At 42.2% G+C, this 25,431-nt stretch overlaps 1 protein-coding gene across 2 annotated transcripts in view; it reads left to right on the forward strand.

Annotated features, from left to right (window-relative positions):
* The window catches only part of PACRG (parkin coregulated), a 386,078-nt gene that overhangs the window by 190,379 nt on the left and 170,268 nt on the right, over positions 1–25,431 (forward strand). For both annotated transcript variants that reach the window (XM_084827984.1, XM_084827983.1), the window contains exon 3: positions 9,933–10,104. In XM_084827984.1, the coding sequence (XP_084684110.1) occupies positions 9,933–10,104 (172 nt within the window). The remainder of the gene's footprint in view (positions 1–9,932; positions 10,105–25,431) is intronic.

Below are 25,431 nucleotides of genomic sequence, written 5' to 3' on the forward strand. Positions count from 1 at the left end.
CCCCTCAATTGTCACGGCACATAGAATCATAGAACAGTAGGGTTAGAAGGGGCCTACAAGGCCATCGAGGCCAACCCCCTGCTCAATGCAGGAATCCAAGTCAGACATATCAAAGCCTAATTCCTTAAATGGAATTAAGCATGATCTTGAGGCTCTTGTCCATTGCCTTAGGACATAACTCCTTCACAGCTTCCATATAGAGATCCTGTGCATTAAAATGGGAGCTGGTTTCAGTCTCTTTCCCACAAGAAACCCATTAGTGTCTCCTCAGAAGTAACTCCAATTGCAGTCGATGAGGCTTGCCTTTGAATGCCCACATCAGAACTTACAGAGATTCTCCCTCAGTTGAAATGGCACACATTAAAGCCCAATTCCTTAAGTGCGATTAAGTGACCAAGCAGGATTACAAGGCTCTGATGAATTGCCTTAGGAAGAAAGTACTTCACAGCTTCCTTATAGATACCCTGAGGGTTACAATGGGGGCTGGTGTCTGTCTTTATGTTTACTGCTCTCTTTTCCCCAGCAAACCCATTACTGTCTTGTCAGGAGTAACTGCCATTGTGGTCAATGAGGTCCTGTGGATTAAAATGGGGGCTGGTTTGCCTCTTTGTGTTCTCCCCCCCACTTTCCCAGCACAAGCATATGTGTGTCTCCTCAGAAGTAACTCCCATTGTGCTCACTGAGGCTTGCTTCTGAAATGCAGATGCATCTGGACTTTCAGGGGAAAGGGGGTGGGGAGATGGGGGAAGTCTCTCTTCACAGCAAAGCTGATTCCTTTTTAAAAAATCCGGTACTCCTCCATTAGCTTCTCCTTCCGTTGTCCTGGAAACACGGCCGAGGAGGTGGGAACACTGATGAGGTAATCAGATCCAACCCAGACTCCAATCAAACTCCACCCAGCCGAAAATAATTTGATTAGAGCTCAATGGAAACAGCACAGAGCCCCAGCCTACAGTGATGATAAGCTGGGTCTTTAAGGGCTGTGGAAATTGGAAAAGGAGAAGATGCGATTGGGGAAACATTGCAACAGAGTTGCAAATGAAGTGAAGCCAATAGCATGGAAACACGCCCCAGGACTTCTAGTGATGGTGACATCTGGTTAATCATTAAAGAGGAAGCCCTATGTATTGGGTAGGCAGAGTGTAACTGCAGACCTTAGGATCAAAGCCATTAATGTAGCTGTAAACATTTTTTAGTTAACATAAATTGATCTCGTATGTCCTTATATCTTAGCAAGCCTCCAGATGTAGAAAGAAACTAATTTTGCTAAATAAAAAAAATGGAGTCATTTAGCTTCTAAAATTAAGAAAACTAAAGATTTCTTTAAATTTGCAGCATGTTATTATGCAGGGGTAGGAAGTACATTCATAACTGTACTTCCTACCCCTGTTATTTCAGTTCTCCACTTTTCCCTTTCAGTAGAATATCCAGAACTTTAAGCTAAATATCTGTTCTAGCCTGTGTATAGGCAGAGTTTGAGTTCAATTTGTTTCCTTCATGAGAGCAACTTTTTAAAAGTCTATGCCAATTTGAATGTTTACCCAGTTATGAGTAATTTCAGGGTTTCTTTTTTTAGACACCCTATGATTGTATTTTCAATGTATGTATATTTATAACAGTGCAATCATATATAGGTATAGATATAGATATAGATATATAATTATCAACTCCCACTCAGTTTAATGGGGCTTACTCCCAACCAAGTAAGTGGATATAGGATTGCAGCCTATATTGATCTAGTGTCTTGCTGGCCTGCAATTGTTTGGGATCCAGCTGCTTCATGCTTGCTTGAACTATCATTCCACTCCATAGTTCCCAGGGGAGTTCAGTTTGAGAACTGCTTATGCTACTTATCAGTATTATAAAATGTATTGTATTTCTATTCAAATTATTGTAATTATTTCTAAATCTACACCTAAAAGTCAGTATACATATTTTTATGCAAATCTGTTCTTTTAGTGAGCAATCCTATGGCCGCTAGACGGTGGCTAGAAGCCATAGGATATGGTGTTTTCCGGGAACAGACTCCCCCCACTTACGCGCTGCCTCGGAGGCAGCGCAGAACAGCCCTGTCCTCTGCACTCGCAAGAGAAGTGCGGACTGGCTGGAAAGGGGAGTGGCTGGGGGCGTTCTGGGGTGGAACTGCCTGTACAACACATCCTATGTGTCGTACAGCAGCCTCCTTCCCTGCTCCATGCTCTTGCAGCTAGACAGCCACAATCAGCTGTCTAGCCAAAAAAACAGGGCAGGAGGAGTGTGGAGGGAATGATCCCCTCCATGCTTCTCCTGCCCTGCTTTGGATAGGCGGCCGCCTATCTCGATAGGATTGCTCCCTTATCCCTTTTTGGTGATGCACACCCTGCATTTTGGCATTGTGTAAGTGGCCACCGTAGTGTCTTGGAAGGTCCACATGAATATGTTTTTACTAACCAGCAGAGGACCTGTATATACCATAGGGGCCTGTCAGGTCTGTAAAGGGAGGTCATTGGTCCTGCTATGGCTGAATCAGATTCAGTGTTATGGCAAATTACAGGGCAATCCAAAAGGCAAATCAAGAAAGCAAGCAAATGGTCAAGCACAGTATTATCAGGCAAGTAGGTGGTTTCCAAAAGAGAGGGCTGAGGCACAGCCAAAGTCAAAACATACATAAGCAGTCAGATACAATGCAGACCCCAAGAAGCAGAATCAAGGAGAATTCCGAGAGTCAGTAGCATGGAGGTTCAACCACAAGACAAAGTCAAGGATACAAGGCACTGGACCTGCTAAAGTGATGTTGTTCCAACACTAGATAGGCTGAAACTGAAGGGTTATTTAGCCAGAGGTTCCTTGGCCCCAGCCACGGCTCAGCTGCAGTGTGCTACAGGCCCCCTGGCAAAAGTCCTACACAGGAGGAGGGCCTTGCTCCTGAGGAGTCCTTTCTTCTTGGGGAGTCCTCCTTTGTTGTTAAGCACTTTTCTCAAAGGACCCCTACTGGCATGCTTCTTGAGAAGACAATGCTCTTTGGGGGCTAGGTGGTCACCCAGCGTCTGCCTCAGAGGCAGAACTCCCCTCCTCCTGTGGGGATGGACCTGCTGTCATCAACCCTGAGGGCCCAGGCTCCTCCAGGTCTCCTGATATGGGTGGCTCCTTGGTGTTGGCTGTCTCTGGGACCTCTAGCTGCTCCTCAGAGGAAGATTCCTCAAGTGGGGGCTTGACACCATTCCACAGTACTGGAGACCTACAGAGAAGGACCTCACCATAAGATGTATCTCTGCTAAATGCGGCACTACTAGGAAATCATCCTCCAACAACAGGCTGGTCTATATGGAAGGAGGCCCTCTCTCAGACAGCCTGGCCCCGAGCTGTTCAGGGCTTGATAAGTCAACAACAAAACCTTGGATTCAGCTCAGTAGCAAATAGGCAGACAGTGCAATTCTTTCAGCATTGGTGTAATACACACGTAGTAGGATGTTCCATTAAGCATCTTTTGCACTAGCTGCAGCTTCTGAACCAACCCATAGGGCAGGCCCAGATAAAGTGCATTGAAATAGTCCAATCTAGTAGTTACTAATGTGAGAGTCACTGTGGTCAAGCTGTCTCAATCCAGGAATGGGCATAGCTGGCACACCCACTGGAGCTGGTAAAAGGTGCTCCTAGCCCCTGAGGTGGGACCCTTCTAATACCCTATCATTTGAGTACTGTATAGGACTCTACTTGGGTGAGCACTGGATCACAACGACATTAGTACTGGTTAGTATTGTGGAGCCATAAGCTTGACTTATTAATTGTTCTGAGATGAGTTTTTTATTAGCAGCTGGAGGTGAGTGGGAGGCACTTCCAGAATCTGCCTCCAGATTCTGTGCTGACAACCAAGTCAACTTTCAGATCCTCCCCCATCTTCCTTCAACTATGTTATTTGTAGTCCTTCATTTACAGTGGCCCTTTTTCAGTTGCCTAAAAAGAATCTGCATGTCTCTCTCTGTCTCTCTTTTTTACACAAACCATGCTGTATTGGTAGCTTTTAAGAGAATCCCCACGGGATCTTAAGGGAGAAGCTGAAAAAGAAATGGAAAATAGCAGAAAAGGGTGACATTTTTCCTACTATGAATTCTTACTCTAAAATAATAGGTGGTGACATATATAATATGCATAAGCATCTATATATAAACAGGGGAATGTACTGTTCATACCTTTAGATATCAACATATATGGGTCCATGTTAAGAGAGCAAAGTAATTTTAAAATAAAGTGCAGTCCACTATATGTCTACTCAGAAGTAAGTTCCATTGAATTCAATGAGACTTACTTCTGGGTAAGTGGGTAGAGAATTGCAGTCTCGATTGCTTGGGGTATATACACCTGTATAATATCTTTATGAAACCAAGGGCCATGGCTTTGTGGTCCTGAAATCTAAGAACTCCGAGCATATTTTTAGGTACTATGACATTTTAAAAAGATCTCCAGCAAACCAGTACAAAATAGAGATGCATTCTCTGATCCAATATTTCCTGAGTAGAAATGTTTTTTGTTGTTCTTTTTTTTAAAGGTTGTTGTGCAGAAGAGAAACAACACTTTTTCCCCCTGTTACAGCAAGACAAAAAGCAAAGTTCGATGTAGCATTTTGCATCCTGGAGTGATTCCCATGAGTGTACTCATGTGGAAACAAATGGGTCATTCATGCAACTGGATTGTAGACAGTTCCATCAATGACAACTATCCAGGAAATCATCCACTAGGAAGTTGCATGAATGATCCATGAATGAAAAACTTTCTCATGTATCGACTTGGAAGAATAGCTGTGGGAGCCATCCCACGGATACAAAATGTTGTACCAGAGTTGTTCTTCTTGTTCTTTCTCTTCTTCTACTGCTACTACTACTTCTATTAGTAGTAGTATACGGAATTTCAAAAAACAAAAATTACAGGAATTCACACAGACATATTTAAAACTAATACTGCAGTGTGCATAAAGAGAAAAAGTAAATATGCAAAGCCAAAAGAGAAGAAATACAGAGTTGCATAGCTATCTCTAGATATGTTAAACAGCATCAGATAATATCCAATATTTCTTGTCAGACATTTTCAGATGTTTTAATCCTATTCCAGTATAACGGAAAAGACCTCCAGTGTTCTGTAAGTTTTGATGGCCTATTCTCCCATAACCTTTTAAAGCGGCTTAGCATAACCATTATAACTGTTTGCCAAACTTTTCTCAACCTCTTAGTAAGGCTTTCCCCCCTCAGTTTAGGGCAATCATAACGTACATGGTAGTCAGCAAATTATTTACTGAACTGTACGTACTCCCTGAGCTTAGGATCCAGTGCTTGTTGCCACTTTTTCCCTATTTCCCATTTTCTTTCTGAAATGCAGTGCCCTTTTCCATCCCTCTGCATTGCCGTTTCCCTAGCGGTTTCCAGTTCCTATCTCACTGAGGTTTACTCCAATTTTATTTCACTTTCCAACCACTGAAATAGCTGGCATTGGAATAATTTTGTTTTGGTACTTATTTGTTGATGCATTTCCTTTCATCCAATAGACCCCCAGTTAAGTAGAAATAAAGCAGAAATGTTTATACAAGCTGAAGTCTTTTCATTACCTCTCCCATCTAGTTGGCCTTCTCCTCCACCCCCTCATATTTCCTCTTCCTGTAGGGCCAAAGACATAGGCTCCCAAAACCCAAAGAACGAAAGTGGAGCCCAATATTGTTTGCTATGAGATTCTGCTTATCCTATTAATTTATGCACACTTAATCCTAACCATGTTGTTTGCTCAGAACTACGTGACGGTGCCACTGATTTCAGTGAGACTTGCTTTCCAGTCATTGAGTGCTTCCAGACAAGGGTTTTATTATGCAATGGTCCTGCATAATTCCCAGCATTTGGGGGGGGGGGTGTCCCAATGTCGTAATGATCCATTTGTAACTCTCCCATGTCTTCCTGCCATTTCTTCAATTTTTCTCTCAACCACACACACAAAAAAGTTAAGGAGGGAAAGTCAGAATAGCTGCATTATGTCTTTTGATTGTTATCCTACAGTTAGGGTAAATTTAGTTGTTTAAATTTCCCTTTAATTGAACTGTGCTGCCTTCAGTTCTGTGCTTACAAGAGAGTTACAAACTATTTACAGATAAAACACAGCTCTTTGATACACCAAAAGAAAAAAAACTTAATGTGCACATAGGAGGGACAATGCAGGAAATTGTGCTACCTGAGGAGGGGGGACCCTCCTCCTCCCCCCACCAGCAGCTGTCATGGGGCAGGGAGTAGACACAACTGTGTGCGCCATGTGGCCTGCCTTGCGCCCCCTAAGCTAACTTCTTGCCCTCAGTGCAGTGGAAGACACTGTCCTGTCACAAGTGTTAAAGTAAGATTTGCTAGGCTTTTGTACATGAAATGGAGGGAAGCACCATTTTGTCCTTTACCAGCAAAATGTCTTGGGCTGGCTCTGAGTGTGAGATTTGTGCTGTTTCTGCAAATGGTCCATACAAAATGAAACTTGACCTAGACCCTCCCTGGAAGTCCTCTGGCATATGAAAGGGACTTGGGGGAGGAGGAATGATCTTGTTTCACCTCATGTGGAGCTTCAGAGAAGGCCAGACATAGCTTGAGTTTCTTATGCCTCTTTCCCATTCCCCAGTGCCTGTGAGTTGGTGAGCTGGTAAGAGGATCAGCTGAGCCCTGTCTCTGAGGTAGTGCTTTTCAATGAAATCACAAACCATTTACAGCGATGGAGAGAGGTAGCAAGGTGCCATTGGCTAACCCAAGGTGGTACCTGATTTACCCACTGCCTCATAAAGAGGCCTACTGAAGCAAATGAAAGGTTTGTCATCTCTTATTTACACCCAGTTGGTCTGAGCTGGTGGTGTCTTGCTGCGTCCTCTGGCCTTCTCTGCACTTTCTCTTTGCCTTCATCAAAATCAGGCTCAATGCACACAAACATGTCATGACAATCTGTGGAGACTGCTGCAGTAGTTTGCTGCAAAGATCAGGTGAGCTTCTCCATGTCACATCAGTGGTACCAATAGTATGATATAGCACAGGGGTGGGAAGCCTTTTTGGGGTCAAAGACTGCATTCCCTCAGAGGAGTAGTTGGGGGCCACATACCAATGCTGGTTGGGACCAAATGTAAAGGTGTGCAGCGGTCAAAGTCAAAAGCGGGGCTCCCCTTCATCCATCATCCAGTCATTTCCTCTATATGTTCTGAGCTGATGTGTAGTCTTTAGTCGTGTGCTTTAGTTATTAACTCTACTCATATTTCTACTTATTGTTTTGTGCTTGTGGCACACTGTACTAGTCTGGATTATGATCGATAGCGTGTGGTAGCCTCACATCTTTTGTGAGGCCCAGCCTGGCTGGGGCCCACCTGGAGTTAGAATACCACCCTGTATTTATGTATATACATCCCCCACTGCCCGGGAAAAAAACTGCAGATGCCCACACTTGAGGACTTAATAGTACTAGCTGTTGACAAGAAAGTTCCCGCTTTTTGAGTTGTTAAGAGACTTCTTTGCAACTCCAGTCTCTGGTGTTGCTATAGTATAGCTGCATTTCCCCAGCATAATTTTAGGCCCGAGCAATATGTGAATAAAGACAGGGAAACAACATGTTTGGATCTGCTTCAGTCCTCCTGAGGTTGTTCTCAAAGCGATTTATTATGGAGTACGAGTGAATTTCATTTCCTGCATGGTATTGAGCAATAGAGAAGGCAGGAAAGTTTAGGGCGGCTGTTCGTAAAATATAATCATCTGGTACCTCAATTGGTACCCCAGCTAATTGGTTATTATATTAATCTGGATCTTTATTTTAGCAGCTGCTTGATCAGGTGCTCACAATAAGTTGTATCATCACTCCCAGCCAGGCCTTCATAATTCAAATTTAGCATACACAGAGAAACCTCAAAGTCTCTGTGCATGTTGTTTTCGTTAAGTGAAAAACAATGATTTAGTACTGAAAGAAACATTAATAAAAATAATTCATTTTCCATTGGAATAATACTACTACTAATAATATAATTAGCCCTGATGTGAGAAAATTCAGAGAGAGGAAAATTGCTAATTTTCTTTATTTTCCACTTTATGGCTTACACACTTGTGACATGTATGGTTCATAGGAACTTTTGTGATACTTCAATGAGAAAAGAAGATACATACACAGCTGTTAGCAATGCAGAGTTAAGTGCAGCCAAGGATTTTTAGTTTTGAATCAGAATACATTTGTGGGAGGAACTGAAAAATATAGAAGCATGTTGTGGGTGTAAACAAAAAAAAGTCTTATTTATCTTGGCACATTTGCATAATAGACACTTTTCAAAGCTAAATAATACACACAGAAGTAAAAGGTTTCACACTGTGGAATGTAATGCTAAAATATTTCTGGATTCCATGTTGTGGGAGGACATTAAACATTGCAAGATAAAGAACAGTTGGCTTCACACCCGCCCAGTGGATTCTTTATGAAATCCAATATCATTTAAGCTCTTTCCAAAGTGGTACCAGTTGCCATCACTGCAGACCTTTGGGACAGCTGTGTCTTAGAAACACATTTCTTAAAGATTTTTTTATAAATCGAATCTAAGATTGGCAATTTCATATGAAAAATTAGGCTAGCGCACTAGGAAGCTGATTAACAGACTATATTAATAAAAAGGATGGACATTAGAACATAAGAAGCATTATGCTAAATCACACAAAAGGCATATCAAGTCCAGCATTCTGTTTGCACAGTGGATCTCCCACCATTCAGCTTCATGGATGACCCTGGGTTCTAGGTACTACGAGACTTTCTCCACACCATGCATTATACACTTCTGTCATATCTCCCCTTAACCCCTCCAAATTTTATAACCTTTCCTCATACGGGAGTTGTTCCAGTCCCTTAATTTTGGTTGCCTTTTCCTGTGCCTTTTCAAGGTGTGACCAGAACTGCACACAGTATCCGAAGTGTGGCCACACCATATATTTGTATAAGTGTATTATTGAAGCAATATGGGCTGTTTTAATTAAATCAAGCAAAATTAAATTTCACTTAATTTGTGTGAGATGAACTTGGTTGCCTCACACTGAAACTTCCAAATCTAGAGGGGCATTTTCAGATGTCAAAGATCTTTAAGATGTGCTCTGCAACATGCTAGAAAGAATTAGAAGAATGCACCTATTCCATTTGATGTCATTTAAAATCTCATGCAATAATTAAAGTGTCAAGGAAGTTCAATAACAGTAGAAAGTTTCTTCTCAATCTTCGCATTCATCCATTCAGAATTAAGGATTTGACTTGGCCTCATTGCTAATTCAGAGTTCATTTTCTGCTGCAGAATGCTACATAGAAAATGCATGCTTCCTGACAACAATTGCTTAATGCCTAATACTGCTGCTGCTGTTGTTTCATTACATTTGTCAAACATTTCTTGTTCTGATAACCTCCCAGATTAAAGTGGGAGATGTATACTATTAGAGTTGTAACAGTAACCATATGGGCATATCACTAATATTACTGTATTATAGTTATATGTAATTAGGACAATTAGCAATATTCCCACAACAATACAAATAACCAGTATGTAAACAGTCAGTTTTTAACAACTTTAATGCGCTGGAATACTACTTCCATTTTCAGCTTTAGCTTTAAAAACTGTGTCAACCTTGAATTTGATGAATTATCTTGCTTCTTAGATTCAACTTTATGCCTTTCCATACTGATCTGGTGCCTTATTCTCTGGGTCCAGCATATCAAATAATATTTGGAAATAAAAATGTCAGAAATTAATTTCAAAAGATTTTGGTTCTGGTGGGCAAGAGCCTAAGGAATCCATCATCATGCTAACATTACACTTGGCATAATGAACATCTTAATGGACTTTAACTTTTGTATTGCTCAGTGAAACACTGCCATGAATCTTTTTGGTCATCTGGACATCATGCTTATTTAGATTTCCCTTTTTCTGTGTGCATTTTCAGGTGGAGATTGAGAAGCTGGACTATCATCACTATTTGCCACTGTTTTTTGATGGTCTATGTGAAATGCAATTTCCCTATGAGTTTTTTGCTCGGCAAGGCATCCATGACATGTTGGAACATGGGGGAAACAAGATCCTTCCTGTCATTCCTCAGCTCATTATCCCAATAAAAAGTAAGTGTACATGAGGGCAAAAGTATCATTGAAGTTATATAGTCTAGTGTTTTCACAAGTCGCTAATTAAACAATAACACACGATATTTTTAGCAGTTGATGACAAACCTGAGTCAATTGTGAGGTAGAACATCAGAAGCCTTTTGCCTTCAATCACACATTTGGTGGCCTTGTCCCAAGGAACTGTGTTGGGCTTGACTTTTTCTTACTGTGATGCTTGCCACTCTTGGTATATAGGAAGGTAAACTAATAATTTATTTTTCTTTTTGCACCCATTGAACTATCAAAAGCACGTAGAAAATAAAGGTAAAAAAAGTAACAAAATAGTTCTCAGTGTTCTCAACATCATATTTTGGGGATATTTTTAAACAGTTTTGTCATTTTTCTTCCTAACCTCATGTCTTCTCTCATCAGAATGATTATTAAGCTGAGATATGCATGAGCCTTGTGCCAACATGTTTTGTCCTTGCATTGCCTCTTCTTCCCTCCCTTCTTGACGCACTGCAGTTCAACATTTCCCGGGTTAATTAACTATAGTTTTCCATTACACCAAGCCGTGCCCAAGCACCATTTTTTGAGCCCAGTACACACTTAGAAAATGGCTCCCTTCCCACATGTACCATGATCCCATCCTGTATGTCATGAAATAAAAGTTTACATTTTAATCCTGAAATTACATATTCTATATTTCTGAAATTACACCAGGGCCCATACTGGGGTTTTCTGCCATGCCCCCAAATGCCCCTCCCCTTTTGCTGTTTTTCTTCATCAGGCCTGAAGAAGAGTCCGACAAATCTTGCTGACTATTTTATATCTGTTTGGTCCTAATAAAGATATTATTCTGACAATGTTTTTATTATAATGGCCTAACAGGGATGCAAACATTTTGTAAACAGACCAATTCCTTGAATGTTTATTTTTCTGCCCTTTTGCTATTGCAAAATCAGAATTATATCCCTAAAGTAAAATTCTCTTGCAAGTTCAAACTTAATAGACAAAACAGCTACATAGCTTAACTGTTCTTGCCCCTAACAGAATGAGTCCCAGCTTGCATTAGCCACCAACTTGAATATTTTGTGTGGGGGGTGGGGATGAATCAGAAGTGAGTGGGTTCAGATGACACACTGCAGCTCATCATGGGTTACCCATGACGAGCTGTGGTGCCTGCGGGCACCATATTGCATATCTAACCCTGCTCGGGGTTGTTGTGTCATGTGAACCTGGCAAGAGAGCCAGTGTGGTGTAGTGGCTAGAGTGCTGGACTGGGAGTCGGGAGATCTGGGTTCTAGTCCCCACTCGGCCATGGAAGCTCACTGGGTGACTTTGGGCCAGTCACAGACTCTCAGCCCAACCTACCTCACAGGGTTGTTGTTGTGAGGATAAAATGGAGGAGGAGGAGAATTATGTATGCCGCCTTGAGTTCCTTGGAGGAAAAAAGGCGGGATATAAATATAAATGTAATAAATAAGAGTAGGTTATGTAAGGGTTAAACAAAAGACCCTAAGACAGATCATGGGTTATGCAAGGGTTGTTTAACCGTCTCATAACCCACACACACTGGGTTCACATGACACGACAACACCTGACTGGGGGTTGCATATTCCATATGGTGGCCGCACACACCCTGGATACCCTGTAGCTTCACTGTGCATTGAATAGCTGATGGTGGTCTGTCATGCCATGTGAACAGCCCTAGTGTAGCATTACTCTCTTCTGCTTCTTTTAAATCTTCTTTTGAATGTGGTGATATTAATAATGATATTACCTGAGTATCTTTTCAAAGCATTAGACTGGAGTCACATGATGCATCTGGCAGCTTTATTATCAGTTTCCACAGACACAGTTTCCATATTGAAACCATTTTCATCTTGCTTTTGTTCATCTACTTCCCTAGTTTAGTGTATTGCCAGAGCCAGACTGCAGAAAGGCCTTGTCTGTTTTGAAAAATGGAAGAATTGATTGATGTCCTTTAGCTTTTTTTTCTTCACTTTGCTTAAACTTCTTACATTTCTGCGTGCCTGATTTGGATCTATAGCCAGTCATGGCAGAATGGTGTGTGTGTGTGTGTGTGTGTGTGTGTGAGAGAGAGAGAGAGAGAGAGAGAGAACTAAACATTTGCTCACAGATATTTTCAGCCTGTAAATCTTACTAGTAGCACTAGCTCCCACTGTCCCTGGGAACAATATCCCTGATTATTATGGTGCTTTGTCCCTCCATTTTGCCTGTGTACAATAAATTCTGGGAGTGGTAGTTCCTGAGACAGCATGTTACATAGGGAAGCATAAATCTCTCAGTCTCTCAAAGGACAAGTTCTAGTTTTACTACACAAGTACACTATCTCTGTTCTAGAGAAAAGCCTGGTCCAGCAATGCATTATTCAGAATGTTGCTTGTTCTGCTGCACTGCTGCTTCTGACTTGCTCCAGTAAATCTCACAAGATCTGAACAATAGGTACATTGGAATAAGCTGAAGCTGAACCCTGACAAGACCGAGGTACTTTTGGTGGGAGACAAGAGGAGGCTGGGGGATGTTGACCTGGTGTGGAATGGGGTACGGCTACCCTTGAAAGACCAGGTCTGCAGCCTGGGGGTCATTTTGGACTCCCAGCTGTCCATGGAGGCTCAGGTGTCAGCTGTGAGCCGGACAGCACTGTATCAACTCCATCTGATACAGCAGCTGCACCCCTTCCTTCCCGACCATCTGCTCCCATCGGTAGTACATGCCCTGGTCTCCTGTCGTGTAGACTACTGTAATGCGCTCTACATGGGGTTACCCTTGAAGATGGTTCGGAAGCTGCAGCTGGTACAGAACGCGGCGGCTCGCCTGATTAAAGGCAGCCGCCGGCGAGATCACATCACTCCAGTGCTGAAGGAGTTGCACTGGTTACCAGTTGTTTTCCAGGCCAAATTCAAGGTGTTGGTTTTGACCTTTAAAACCCTATATGGTTCCGGCCCAGCCTATCTTAAGGAGTGCCTCCAGCAGCACCAGACAGGCTGCTTAACAAGATCAGCCTCGGATGGCCTTCTCTCTGTCCAATCAGCCAGGACAGCTAGACTGGTGGGGACGAGGGAGAGGGCCTTTTCTGTGGTGGCCCCCACTCTGTGGCACTCCCTTCCTAGGGAACTCCACCATGCCCCCTCTTTAATGAGCTTCCGCCGTGCATTAAAAACGTGATTGTTCAGGCAGGCATTTGGGGTCGATTAGGGTATTTTAGAAAATGTTCTTATTGTAGAATTTTATTGTTTTAAACTGTCTATTATATGCTTGTACATCGCCCAGAGTGGCTGGTGACCAGCCAGATGGGCGATTAAAAAATTTAATGAATAAATAAAAATAATAAATACATAGATACAGGGAAATAAGGTTCCATAAATAAGCTAAGGAATGATCTATAATTAAGCTTCATTTTTCCCTCATCATAATTGGGTTGGAGCCTGAGTCCCTATGGATCTCCAGGACCCCAGTACAGTGTACCCTTTCTCCGGCCCGTACTTGGGTCCTAGTATCAGGACTGAAACCAGCCTGGATTTTAAATCATCCTCAAACTGTGGTTTAATACGCCAGCTTGTTCCAATCCTTGAACCATAGTTTTCCAGTTTGGACATAAGAGGAAACACCAGTTAATTCACCAAGAAGTGTTGAATCATAGGATTCCAAGAAGGGAGGAGGGAAAGGGTGGCGTGAGGATGATGTGTGCGGGCACAAACCTTATGCATATATGTGTGTCTGAACCAGGCCTTTCTTTAGGGTTCTGCTTGACTTTGTCATGTAACTGGTCTTTGAAATGGCACATTTTTTACACATGCATGTAAATTATTCAGTGTTTCCTGTTTCTTCAATCCCCTGAACATATTGTCCTTTCTGCAGTATTTATTAACTTTGCCCAACATGCATTTTGATCACATCCAAAGAATCTGCCAATAAGTTAGTACTAAATAAGTCCCCCTTGAAATCTATCCAAAATATCCCCTTTCACCATAAAAAAACTCTCCGTATCCACAGATAGTAAAATGGTAGCCAAATGTACAAATATTATAAAAAGTGAACATGTTTCATAATTCATCACTCACCAGCTCTCTGGGTATTTCCTTCTTGCCTCCTAATCTTATCTTTTTCTTACCAAGGCTGAATGATGAGGTACCCATCACAGCCCAGCATCTTCCAAAGGCCTTCTTAAACTCACACTCATAGGAAGGAATAATTTGGCTACCACCGAGGCTGGTCTTGGAAAAGTTAGGTGGAATAAGATAACTTCACCCCATCCTAAAATGAACCTGTACCAGTCTCAAATACCTAAAAAACAAACAAACAAAAAACTCAGCTGATTCCCATTGGAAGGTTTTTTGTATACAGGCTACTGACAGTGAAACTAGAATCTTCTTCACATCAGTTATGGAATGAAAAGAAACAAGAAAAGGATAACAAATAATTCAGCTTTTGCAGTTAAAACTTGATAGGACAATTAAACTACACCCAAATGCATTTTAGGCTTCATGTAATTGCCTTTCATTGTTTCACATTTTGTTAGATGCACTGTCTATCTGGCCTTTTGAAATGCCCTGTAAAATTTTTTTTAAAAACACACGGAAACAGCACAAGAGCAGGGAAGTAATTCTGAAAAAAAAAAAAAAAAAAGAAGTATCTATGGCCTGGAGGGACTGATACATCAAGAAAGGTTAAAATATATAGATTACAGAGTGCAAATGTTAACAGTTTGTAAATGTACTGTCTAGGGAGGTGGAGTTCTACTTTCTCTTAAGTGTTTAAATCAAGACAAGACAAAATGCCGTTTTCTAAAATCTAGCTTGATCTGGGAATTTCTTGAAATCCAGTTTTCTCCTCCATTGGGGGTTTCCAGGTGAACATTATATCACACAATCAGGGCCAACTCAAGCTACTTTGATGCTGCCCTAGATTAAAATTTTAATGTTGTCACTCCCCTCCCCAACTTCTTTTCTCTGTGTGGGGGGATTATGCTATTTCCTTCAAGATTCCCACTCCCTCTGTTTGGACCCCTTTCCCTTTTACGCCATACAGCTGATTGGTGCCCAATTTTGTATGAGCAAGGAAATGGGCTACAGTAAACATTTCCCTCCATTGACTTGTTTGGAAGGGGGAAAAACTCTCCAATAGGCAAAATGTGGCGGGGGCACACACAATTACTATCAAATCTCAAGCCCTGTTATCCCTAGGGTCTAGGATGTGTGTGCGGTTTGTGTTCACCGGTATTTCCTGATAAGCCTGGAATTATATTGCCCATCCTAACTATTGATTTGAACAAACTTTGCATACAACAAATGCACAGTTAAGAACATAAGGAGAGCCATGCTGGATCAGACCAAGGTCTATCCAGTCTAGCAGTCTGTTCATATAGTGGCCAACCACCTGCCCATGGGAAACCCACAAACAGGACATGAGTGCAACAGCACCTTCCCTCCCCTGTTCCCCAGTAACTGGTGTACATAGGCATACTGCCTCTGATACTGGAGGTAGCATATAGTCATCAGGACTAGTAGCCATTGATAGCTTTATCCTCCATGAATTTGTCCAACCCCCTTTTAAAGCCATCCAAAGTGGTGACCATCAGTACATCTTGTGGAAGTGAATTCCATAGTTTTAATATGTGCTGTGTGAAGAAGTGCTTCCTTTTATCTGTCCTGAATCTCCCACCAGTGAGCTTCATGGGATGACCCCGGGGTTCTAGTATTATTACTACTATCCACTTTCTCCACACCATGCATAATCTTGTACACCTCTGTCATGTCTCCCCTTACCCTCCTTTTTTCCAAGCTAAACAATCCCAGCTGTTGTAACCTTTCCTCATAGGGGATTTGCTCCAAGCCCTTGATCATTTTAATTGCCCTTTTCTGCACTTTTTCCAACTGTATAATTTCCTTTTTTAGGTGTGGTGACCAGAACTGTACACAGTATTCTAAGTGTGGTCACATGACAGATTGTATAAAGGGAGTGTTCCTTTCCTTATTATGCCTAACATGGAATTTGCCTTTTACAGCAGTTGATGAGTGACCAAATACCTCTTCCCCCTGTGTCAGGAAACCTGGTCTCTTTTTCCCATTTGGAAGTACCTTGGTCTTTGGAAGTGATCAGAAGGAAAGGGTTGTCTGTCTCCTCCTTTCAGGGTTCCTGTGCTTTTCACATGACAGGAGAAATTCAAAATTGCTGTTTTTTGCTGAATTTCTTTATTCTAAGGCAACGGACAATAAGAAAAATTAACACACAATAATTTAAGATTATTTTTCTTAAAGAAAGTGGTGACTGATGAAGACACTGGCTGGTACAATAGTGTAAAACACTGGCCCTCCACCCAGCCAAGCACTCTCCAGTTATGTTGGACCACAACTCCCATAATTTCCAGCCAGCATGGCCATCTGTCTGGGAATTATGGGAGTTGAGGTCCAACACATTTGGAGGGTGCCAGGTTGGAAAGGACAGTGTAAAATGTCCACTATCAACCCTTAGATCTTACCGCTGCTACTGTGGCTGCATCAACTACTGTTCTAGAGGAAATAACCCCACCCTGGAAGTGTGTTACTTAGGAACCAGGCTCAGGTAGCACTAGCACCAGATATCTTCGACCTTAAAGGGTGGGGCTTCTCCTAACACAGGCCCCTCACTTTTCCTAGCAGCATTGGTGACCGATTAAAACTTGGGAGTTAGGGCAATGATTTTAAATGTCCACTGCCCCAGTCCTTCAACTTTACTGCTTATTTAGACAATGTAAGAGCTAGGGATGGCACAGCTGCCCAGCTGGGTCCGGAAGTCTGACAGACTCCCTGCTGCCTGCACCGGCGCGCTGTGCTTGCTGAGCCCCTGCCCCCGCTTACCCCCACACACACACTTGCCAAGCCACCTGTACTCACCCAGGAGATGTCGGCAAGTGCTGCGAGCACCATTTTACGGGAAAAAATGACACTCGCAAAATATGTGCAAATCTAGTTGGGTGCAAAGGGGGCTGTGAATGGCCCATATATGCAAGAATACAGGCGTTTACGTATATTGTGCACAAACCCGGGCTGCGAATGGCCCATATACACAAGAATACAGGCATTTACTGTACTGTAACATTGCATATATGGGCCATTCACGCCCCCTTTTGTGCACAACTAGATGTGCACAGATTTTGTGAGTGCCATTTTTTCGTAAAATGGTGCTCGCGGCACTTGCCGACAGCTCCCAGGTGAGTACGGGTGGCTTGGTGAACACAGGGGAGCGAATGCGGGTCCGGTGGAGTGGGGGCAGGGCCTGGGCGGGTGCCCAGCAGAACTGGGCAGGGAGGTGCCCGTCCATCCCTAGTAAGAGCATACTAAATCCATTCATTTTCAGTGTGGCCTGAAAAATCCAGGTGCTCACAGTAATAGAGTGTATTACAAAACAGCATCTATGTGGAAAGTCTAAGTAAAGATAGGGTAGTATCCAGCCTGGGCCTTGCTTGTTTCCCAAAGTGGTGTGACCTGCCCCTTCCAGAAATGAGGATTTCCGGTCATTGTGGCATTTCCCCTCGGAAGCGCTACATCACAGCCGTAGAGGCCACCCGCCCACTGCCTGCCGGCCACCCTGGACCAGCCACTCAAGGCCCACGTTGGATATTACCCATAGTTTCATCACAATTTCAACCAGCACAATACTTAGCTTATTGAGTTAGAAGTGAACCAACCCCATCACAGCTGAATTTGAGCCTGAATCATGCTTTGAAATATTTCTGTTTTGGCAGAGTAGAAACTCAGTTGCACTAAAGGGGGGGGGGAGCTTTCAAAGGGGAGTCATTATAGAGAAAATGGTGATCCAAAGAATAGGAAAGTTTCTGAATTAAGCCAATATTGGTTAATTTAATAGAATTATCTAGTTAATATTAATATAATAATATTACGTAAGTATTGATCTTAGCCACAACAGTAGCTTGCTAATCATTACATATAGGACCCAAGCATCTGGGCCCAGTACAAATTAATAACACAGGCCTCTTCCTGCACATATCCCATGATCCCATTCTATACATATACTCGTGTTATGAAATAAAACATTTCTAATTTAATTCCGAAATTACATTTTCTATATTTCTGAAATTACACCATGGGCAACACGGGGCTGTTCTACCATTTCACACAAGACACCCCCCGCCCTTTGTTATTCTTGTTTAATATAACATCTACCCCTGAAGAAGACAAGTCATACAAAGCTTGGTGACTATTTTGTAATGATTAAGTTTGTCCTAATAAAAGCATCCTGTTGATGTTTTGAATTTTTTTAAAAAAATTATAATGGACTAATATGGCTGCAAACATTTTACAAATAGATATAGACAGGCACGTCCGCGGTAGGGACAAGGCTTGCATGCATGCACCTGTGTTCCCCTTGTAAGTTCTTTTAGCATTTGGCGGGGTCATTGGAACTCCCCTTATATTATATCATGTATGTTAACCTGTCTGTGTTTATCATGGACTCAGGGACAGAGCTACTTGAACAAACCACTTCTCATGTCTTAATAGAGGCCTTTAATGTGACTTCAATATTCAAGAACAGGCATAGGTCTGGGTCCTAACTGTTCCTCCATTCACATAAAGTGGGATTTCTGCCAACTCTCCCCTCTGTCTATAGCCTCATCCCCCCACATTCCCAAGATTTTCTCAACCCCCAGGAGCAGATTTTGGTGGGTACAGGGGCTGCAGAGGGAAAGGCAGGGTGAGAAAGCCTAGTTCCACGAATGTGAATGAACTTTCTTTGGGTTTCAGAAGAAGAGCTAGCAGCCAAACCCATGCATTTGTATTGGCGATTTTGCCAATTCGAACTTTGTAATGCAGGGGTGGGGAACCCACAGCCCATGGAGACCTAGGCACCTTCTGTAGGCCTGTCCTCCTCCCCAAGCCCTGCCCCCTCACATGGAAGCTACTGAGGCCTTAGGGAGGAGGCACAGAGAGGAATTCCCTTGCTATCACTGGTTGAATGGAAGAGGGGAGTAGTATGAAGGGAAGGCTAATGGCATGAAGGGGACTTGTTGGAGGTAACAGGAGGATTCCAGTTGGGACAGGGAGTGGCACAGTTGGCTGGTGCTTGCAGGAGCTCCTGCAAGTGCCGGCTGAGCGCTTCCTTCACATGCTGCTCGCCATTCCAATTGAGGCAGTGAGGTGTGTATGCTGCTTGCCGCCCCAACTGGGATGGGACGTGGTGTACAAAGGACTCCCCCAACCAGCTCAGCTTCGTCAGCCCTGCATCCTCATGGGAGAATGAACAGGGCAGGCAAAACTACCCTGGCTGAAGCACAGCCCACACTAAGAAAGCTGGGTCCTGTCATATGCACCAGGTTGATAATCCTGACACAGTAAGAAAGACAGCCACTATGTTTGAAAGCTGGATTAGCATGTTTACAGAATTTAGGTTTTGTAAGATGGTTTCTGACGAAGGAGCTCTTGGGTTCGATTCAATAAAAAAGGTTTTCATGGGTACCTTTGAGAATACATTCTCTTTGCGCATTCTATCCTGCTTTGATGCTTCCCTTCTGATTTTTGTTTGTCAATTTTATTTTAGTGTAAACCATCTTCAGCATAATACAGAAAGCTGGTATATTAAAAAAACATTGATATGGACATTTGCCGGGGAAATCCATTCTCTCAAGTTGCAATTTCCTCTCATTCTAAATCATATTAGTTGCCTTTATAATCTTGTATGAGTTCCCCTTCATTTATAATCTGAGGGCATGACCAACGTTAAGCACTTTTACATCCCACTGATTTCAGGGGGAGACTTATTACACAGAGTCTCTGTCCCATTGAGATTGATATGATTTAAAATGCTTAGCTTTTGGCTGAATTGTGTCTGTGATTATTGACTAGTCCTTATTAAGGAATCTCGACATTCAATTAAAACTAAAAGCTGAGTTTAAACAAACTTTTCCAAGATGACTGTCTTGAAGAGGCCATGTTTTTTATCAAAAGTTGTGAAATACTGAAGCATTGACATTCAGTAGCCAAAAAAGTGCATTTGCAATTACCATGTCTAAATTGGATTCTGTAGCTCAGAAAATGTCACTTCAGCAATTCTTAGTGTTGCAAGAAGCAGAATTTTCTTGTTATCATTTCCCATCAGGCATAGCTACTCTGTGAAACTACTGCCACAAATATATAAAAAATAATCAGATCCACATCTGGAAGGTTAATTCAAACCTACTTCCTCTAATATGGAAAACGAAATAGAAACAAAACGTAGGAGACAACTGCGAAATGGAAAATGTTGGAAGAGGTTGGATAAGTTAAAGGGAGCTCTAATATAGAAAGGAAAAACAGAAGAAACAAAATACTGATGTTAGAAATATGGCAAGCAGCTGGAGATCAAATTAGCAGAAAAAAATAAATTGAAAAAAGAACACATGGACATGGACATAGAGAGTGAGGTGAAAGGTGGAGCAATAAAGAGAAGCAATTGGAAGAAGAAAGTAATGAAAAATAACAAAATAGACTTGTTACCCAATCTTGCACCAGCACAAGATAGCACACGAAAATGTTACTCTGACACTTAAGGGGTATTACTTTGAAGCTGAAGGCAGATATGGGGAAAATATTTTGTATCATATTATTTTGTATTCAAACTATAGAATATATTGGATCCATGAAAAAAATACTTCGGAAAAGATAATTGCATTGCTTTCATATGTCTTGGATTAATATATAATATATTATAATATATAATAGAAGGGCAAGTTTATTATAGTGGTTAGGCTGTTGGACTAGCACAGGGGAGACCTGGGTTCAAATCTCCATTCAGCCTTGAAGTGGGGTGACCTTGGGCAAATCACCATCTCTTAGCCTGATCTACCTCACATGGTTGTTGTGAGGTTAAAGTGGGGGAGAACTATGTACGCTGCCTTGAGCTCTTTGGAGAATAGATAAGATATAAATGTAATAAATAAAGGAAATACTGATTTGGGGAAATTGGTATATTTAACCAATAGCTGTAAGGATCCTAGAAAATTCCTGTGGTACTTCCCTTCTATATGCCAGGAAGTGATAGGGCCAGATGCCATGATCTTAGTTTTTTTCATGTTGAGTTTCAAACCAGCTTTTGCACTCTCCTCTTTCACCCTCAACAAGAGGCTCTTGAGATCCTCTTCGCTTTCTGCCATTAGGGTGGTATCATCTGCATATCGGAGGTTGTTGATAATTCTCCCGGCAATCTTAATTCCGACCTCTGATTCATCCAACCCGGCATTTCTCATGATGTACTCTGCATATAAGTTAAATAAGCAGGGTGACAATATGCAGCCTTGTCGTACTCCTTTCCCAATTTTGAACCAATCGGTTGTTCCATGTCTGGTTCTGACTGTTGCTTCTTGACCCTCGTACAGGTTTCTCAGGAGACAGGTAAGGTGGTCTGGTACTCCCATCACTTTAAGAATTTGCCACAGTTTGTTGTGATCCACACAATCAAAGGCTTTAGCGTAGTCAATGAAGCAGAAATAGACGTTTTTCTGGAATTCTCTTGCTTTCTCCATGATCCAGCAAATGTTGGCGATTTGATCTCTAGTTCCTCTGCCTCTTCTAAACCCAGCTTGTACTTCCAGTAGTTCTCTGTTCGCATACTGATGAAGCCTAGCTTGTAGGATTTTGAGCATCACCTTGCTGGCATGTGAAATGAGCGCAATTGTGCGGTAGTTTGAACACTCTTTGGCGTTGCCCTTCTTTGGAATTGGAATGTAAACTGACCTTTTCCAGTCTTGTGGCCACTGTTGAGTGTTCCAGATTTGTTGGCATATTGAATGCAGCACTTTAACAGCATCATCTTTTAGGATTTTAAATAGCTCAGCTGGAATACTGTCATCTCCGCTAGCTTTGTTGTTACTAATGCTTCCTAAGGCCCACTTGACTTCACTCTCTAGGATGTCCGGCTCAAGTTCAGTGACCGCACTATCATGGCTATCAGGGACATTCAGATCTTTCCTGTATAGTTCTTCTGTGTATTCTTGCCACCTCTTCTTAATCTCATCTGCTTCTGTTAGGTCCCTGCCTTCTTTGTCCTTTATCATGCCCGTCTTTGCACAAAACGTTCCCTTGAGATCTCCAATTTTCTTGAAGAGATCTCTAGTCTTTCCCATTCTGTTGTTTTCCTCGATTTCTTTGCATTGTTCATTTAAGAAGGCCTTCTTGTCTCTCCTTGCTATTCTCTGGAACTCTGCATTCAGTTGGGTATATCTTCCCCTTTCTCCCTTGCTTTTCGCTTCCCTTCTTTCCTCAGCTACTTGTAAAGCCTCATCAGACAGCCACTTGGCTTTCTTGCATTTCTTTTTCTTTGGGACGGATTTCGTTGCTGCCTCCTGAACAATGTTACGGACCTCCGTCCATAGTTCCTCAGGCACTCTGTCTATCAGGTCTAATCCCTGAAATCTATTCCTCACCTCCACTGTATATTCATAAGGGATATGATTTAGGTCATACCTGAACGGTTTAGTGGTTTTCCCGACGTTCTTCAATTTAAGCTGAAATTTTGCAAGAAGCAGCTCATGATCTGAGCCACAGTCAGCTCCAGGTCTTGTTTTGACTGACTGTATGGAGCTTCTCCATCTTTGGCTGCAAAGGACTTAATCAATCTGATTTCGATATTGACCATCTGGTGACGTCCATGTGTAGAGTCGTCTCTTGTGCTGTTGGAAAAGAGTGTTTGCTATGATCAGCGTGTTCTCTTGGCAAAACTCGATTAGCTTTTGTCCTGCTTCATTTTGTACACCAAGGCCATGCCTGCCTGTTATCCCGGTGATTTCTTGACTTCCTACTTTAGCATTCCAATCCCCTATGATGAAGAGGACATCTTTTTTTGGTGTTAGTTCTAGAAGGTGTTGTAGGTCTTCATAGAACCGATCAACCTCAGCTTCTTCGGCATCAGTGGTTGGGGCATAGACTTGAATTACTGTGATGTTGAATGGTTTGCCTTGGATTCGTACTGAGATCATTCTATCATTTTTAAGATTGTACCCCAGTACTGCTTTTCCCACCCTTTTGTTGACTATGAGTGCTACTCCATTCCTTCTAAGGGATTCTTGCCCACAATAGTAGATATGATGGTCACCTGAATTAAATTCGCCCATGCCTGTCCATTTTAGTTCGCTGATTCCCAAGATGTCGATGTTCAATCTTGCCATCTCATGTTTGACCACCTCCAGCTTACCTTGATTCATTGATCTGACATTCCAGGTTCCTAAACAATATTGTTCTTTACAGCATCGGATTTTCTTTTCACCGCCAGACACATCCACAGCTGACTGTCCTTTCGGCTTTGGCCCAGCCGCTTCACTCTTTCTGGCGCTACTTGGAAATACCCTCTGCTCTTCCCCAGTAGCATATTGGACACCTTCCGACCTGAGGGGCTCATCTTCCGGCGTCATCTCTTTTAGCCTTGTGATACGTTCCATGGGGTTTTCTTGGCAAGAATACTGGAGTGGGTTGCCATTTCCTTCTCCAGTGGACCACATTTTGTCAGAACTCTCTGCCATGACCTGTCCGTCTTGGGTGGCCCTGCACGGCATAGCTTATGGCTTCACTGAGTTACGCAAGCCCCTTCGCCACAACAAGGCAAAAGGAGAAGGGGACGGCAGAGGATGAGATGGCTAGATAGCATCACGGATGCAATGAATATGAACTTGAGCACGCTCCGGGAGAGAGCGCAGGACAGGAAGGCCTGGCGTGCTATGGTCCATGGGGTCACGAAGAGTCGGACACGACTGAACAACAACAACAACTTCTGAGTCAGAAGAGCTAGATGAACTGGTAGAAGACAGGACCAAGTGGCTAAGTATAACATTTCTACATAAATTCTTATAACCTGTTTGCAAAATCGTTGAGGAGTTTAAAAGGTTATTTCATTATTTTAAAGAACCTAAAGTTATAATGTATATATTGAACACTTGACAGAATAACAGCACAATCCTATGGCTGTCTACTCAGAAGTAAGTCTATTGAGTTCAATGGAATTTACTCCCAGATAATTGAGTATAGCAATATACTGGCTGGGTATAACTGAAGTGGTCCAACGTATCTGGAGGACATCAGGTTGGGGAAGGCTGGTGTATATGACTGTGGCAAACTTATATCCATTTACCAGGGCATAAGTTCCACTGAGTTTCTTCTGAGTTGATATGTACAGGATTGCTGTTTCGTATTAAAACTATTTCCACTTGATAAAATATAAAAGTTCAGCTATATCAGCCGTTGATAATAAATAGCCCATGGGCATCATCTGGCACCAGCTTACTTATGTGCTTTGTTGTTCAGTTGTTCAGTCGTGTCCGACTCTTCATGACCCCATGGACCATAGCACGCCAGGCCTTCCTGTCCTGCGCACTCTCCCGGAGCGTGCTCAAGTTCATAATCATTGCATCAGTGATGCTATCTAGCCATCTCATCCTCTGCCGTCCCCTTCTCCTTTTGCCTTCAGTCTTTCCCAGCATCAGGGTCTTTTCCAGAGAGTTTTCTCTTCGCATTAGGTGGCCAAAATATTTGAGCTTCAGCTTCAATATCTGTCCTTCCAATGAGCAGTCAGGGTTGATTTCCTTTAGGATTGACTGATTTGACCTCCTTGCAGTCCAGGGGACTCGTAAGAGTCTTCTCCAGCACCACAGTTCGAAAGCATCAATTCTTCAGCGCTCAGCCTTCCTTATAGTCCAGCTCTCACAGCCATACATTACTACTGGGAAAACCATAGCTTTGATTAGACGGACCTTTGTTGGCAAGGTGATGTCTCTGCTTATGGCTTTTTCTTAGTTTCTTGAGAATTCTACCTTCCTTTTTAAATTAAACAAAATAAAACAAACATGTTTAGTTCTCAGTTACGACATAAATAAGTTTGAAGTTGCAATAAGAAATGCTGAATGATCATAAACATAACAAATATGGTTTGAAACTGTTACAAACCGAGTTTATGATTTTTTAAATAAGAAAAATTACCAATTTTTAACTTATAGGAGGAAATAATATGGAAACCTGGAGAAGCTAATTTGATCTGGCTTTGACTATACTCCCTGTCGTCCATGCGAGTAAATGTGCCTTCACAAAATTGTCTTCATGGGATTATTATCATTAAATTAATAATATAACCATAATCATAATCTGTTTTAGGTATTAAATGAGGCTGTAGAATACAGCCACATCCCCCAGTGTAAAGATCTGTTTCTCACAGAGAAGGTGGCATTGTTATTTTTGCAGTATTTGACATCTTAGAGAAGGCAGATTCTTCCAAGCTGTCCAGCAATAAACATCACCTCAGATTGGTTTCTGTCTCTTTACCCATTAGATGTCAAAACCATTACTGAAGGGAAAAGAAAGGTTT

This window comes from Heloderma suspectum, chromosome 1 (assembly GCF_057233095.1).
Source record: "Heloderma suspectum isolate Gila_16-S chromosome 1, 16-S_ref, whole genome shotgun sequence".
NCBI classification, from domain to species: domain Eukaryota; kingdom Metazoa; phylum Chordata; class Lepidosauria; order Squamata; family Helodermatidae; genus Heloderma; species Heloderma suspectum.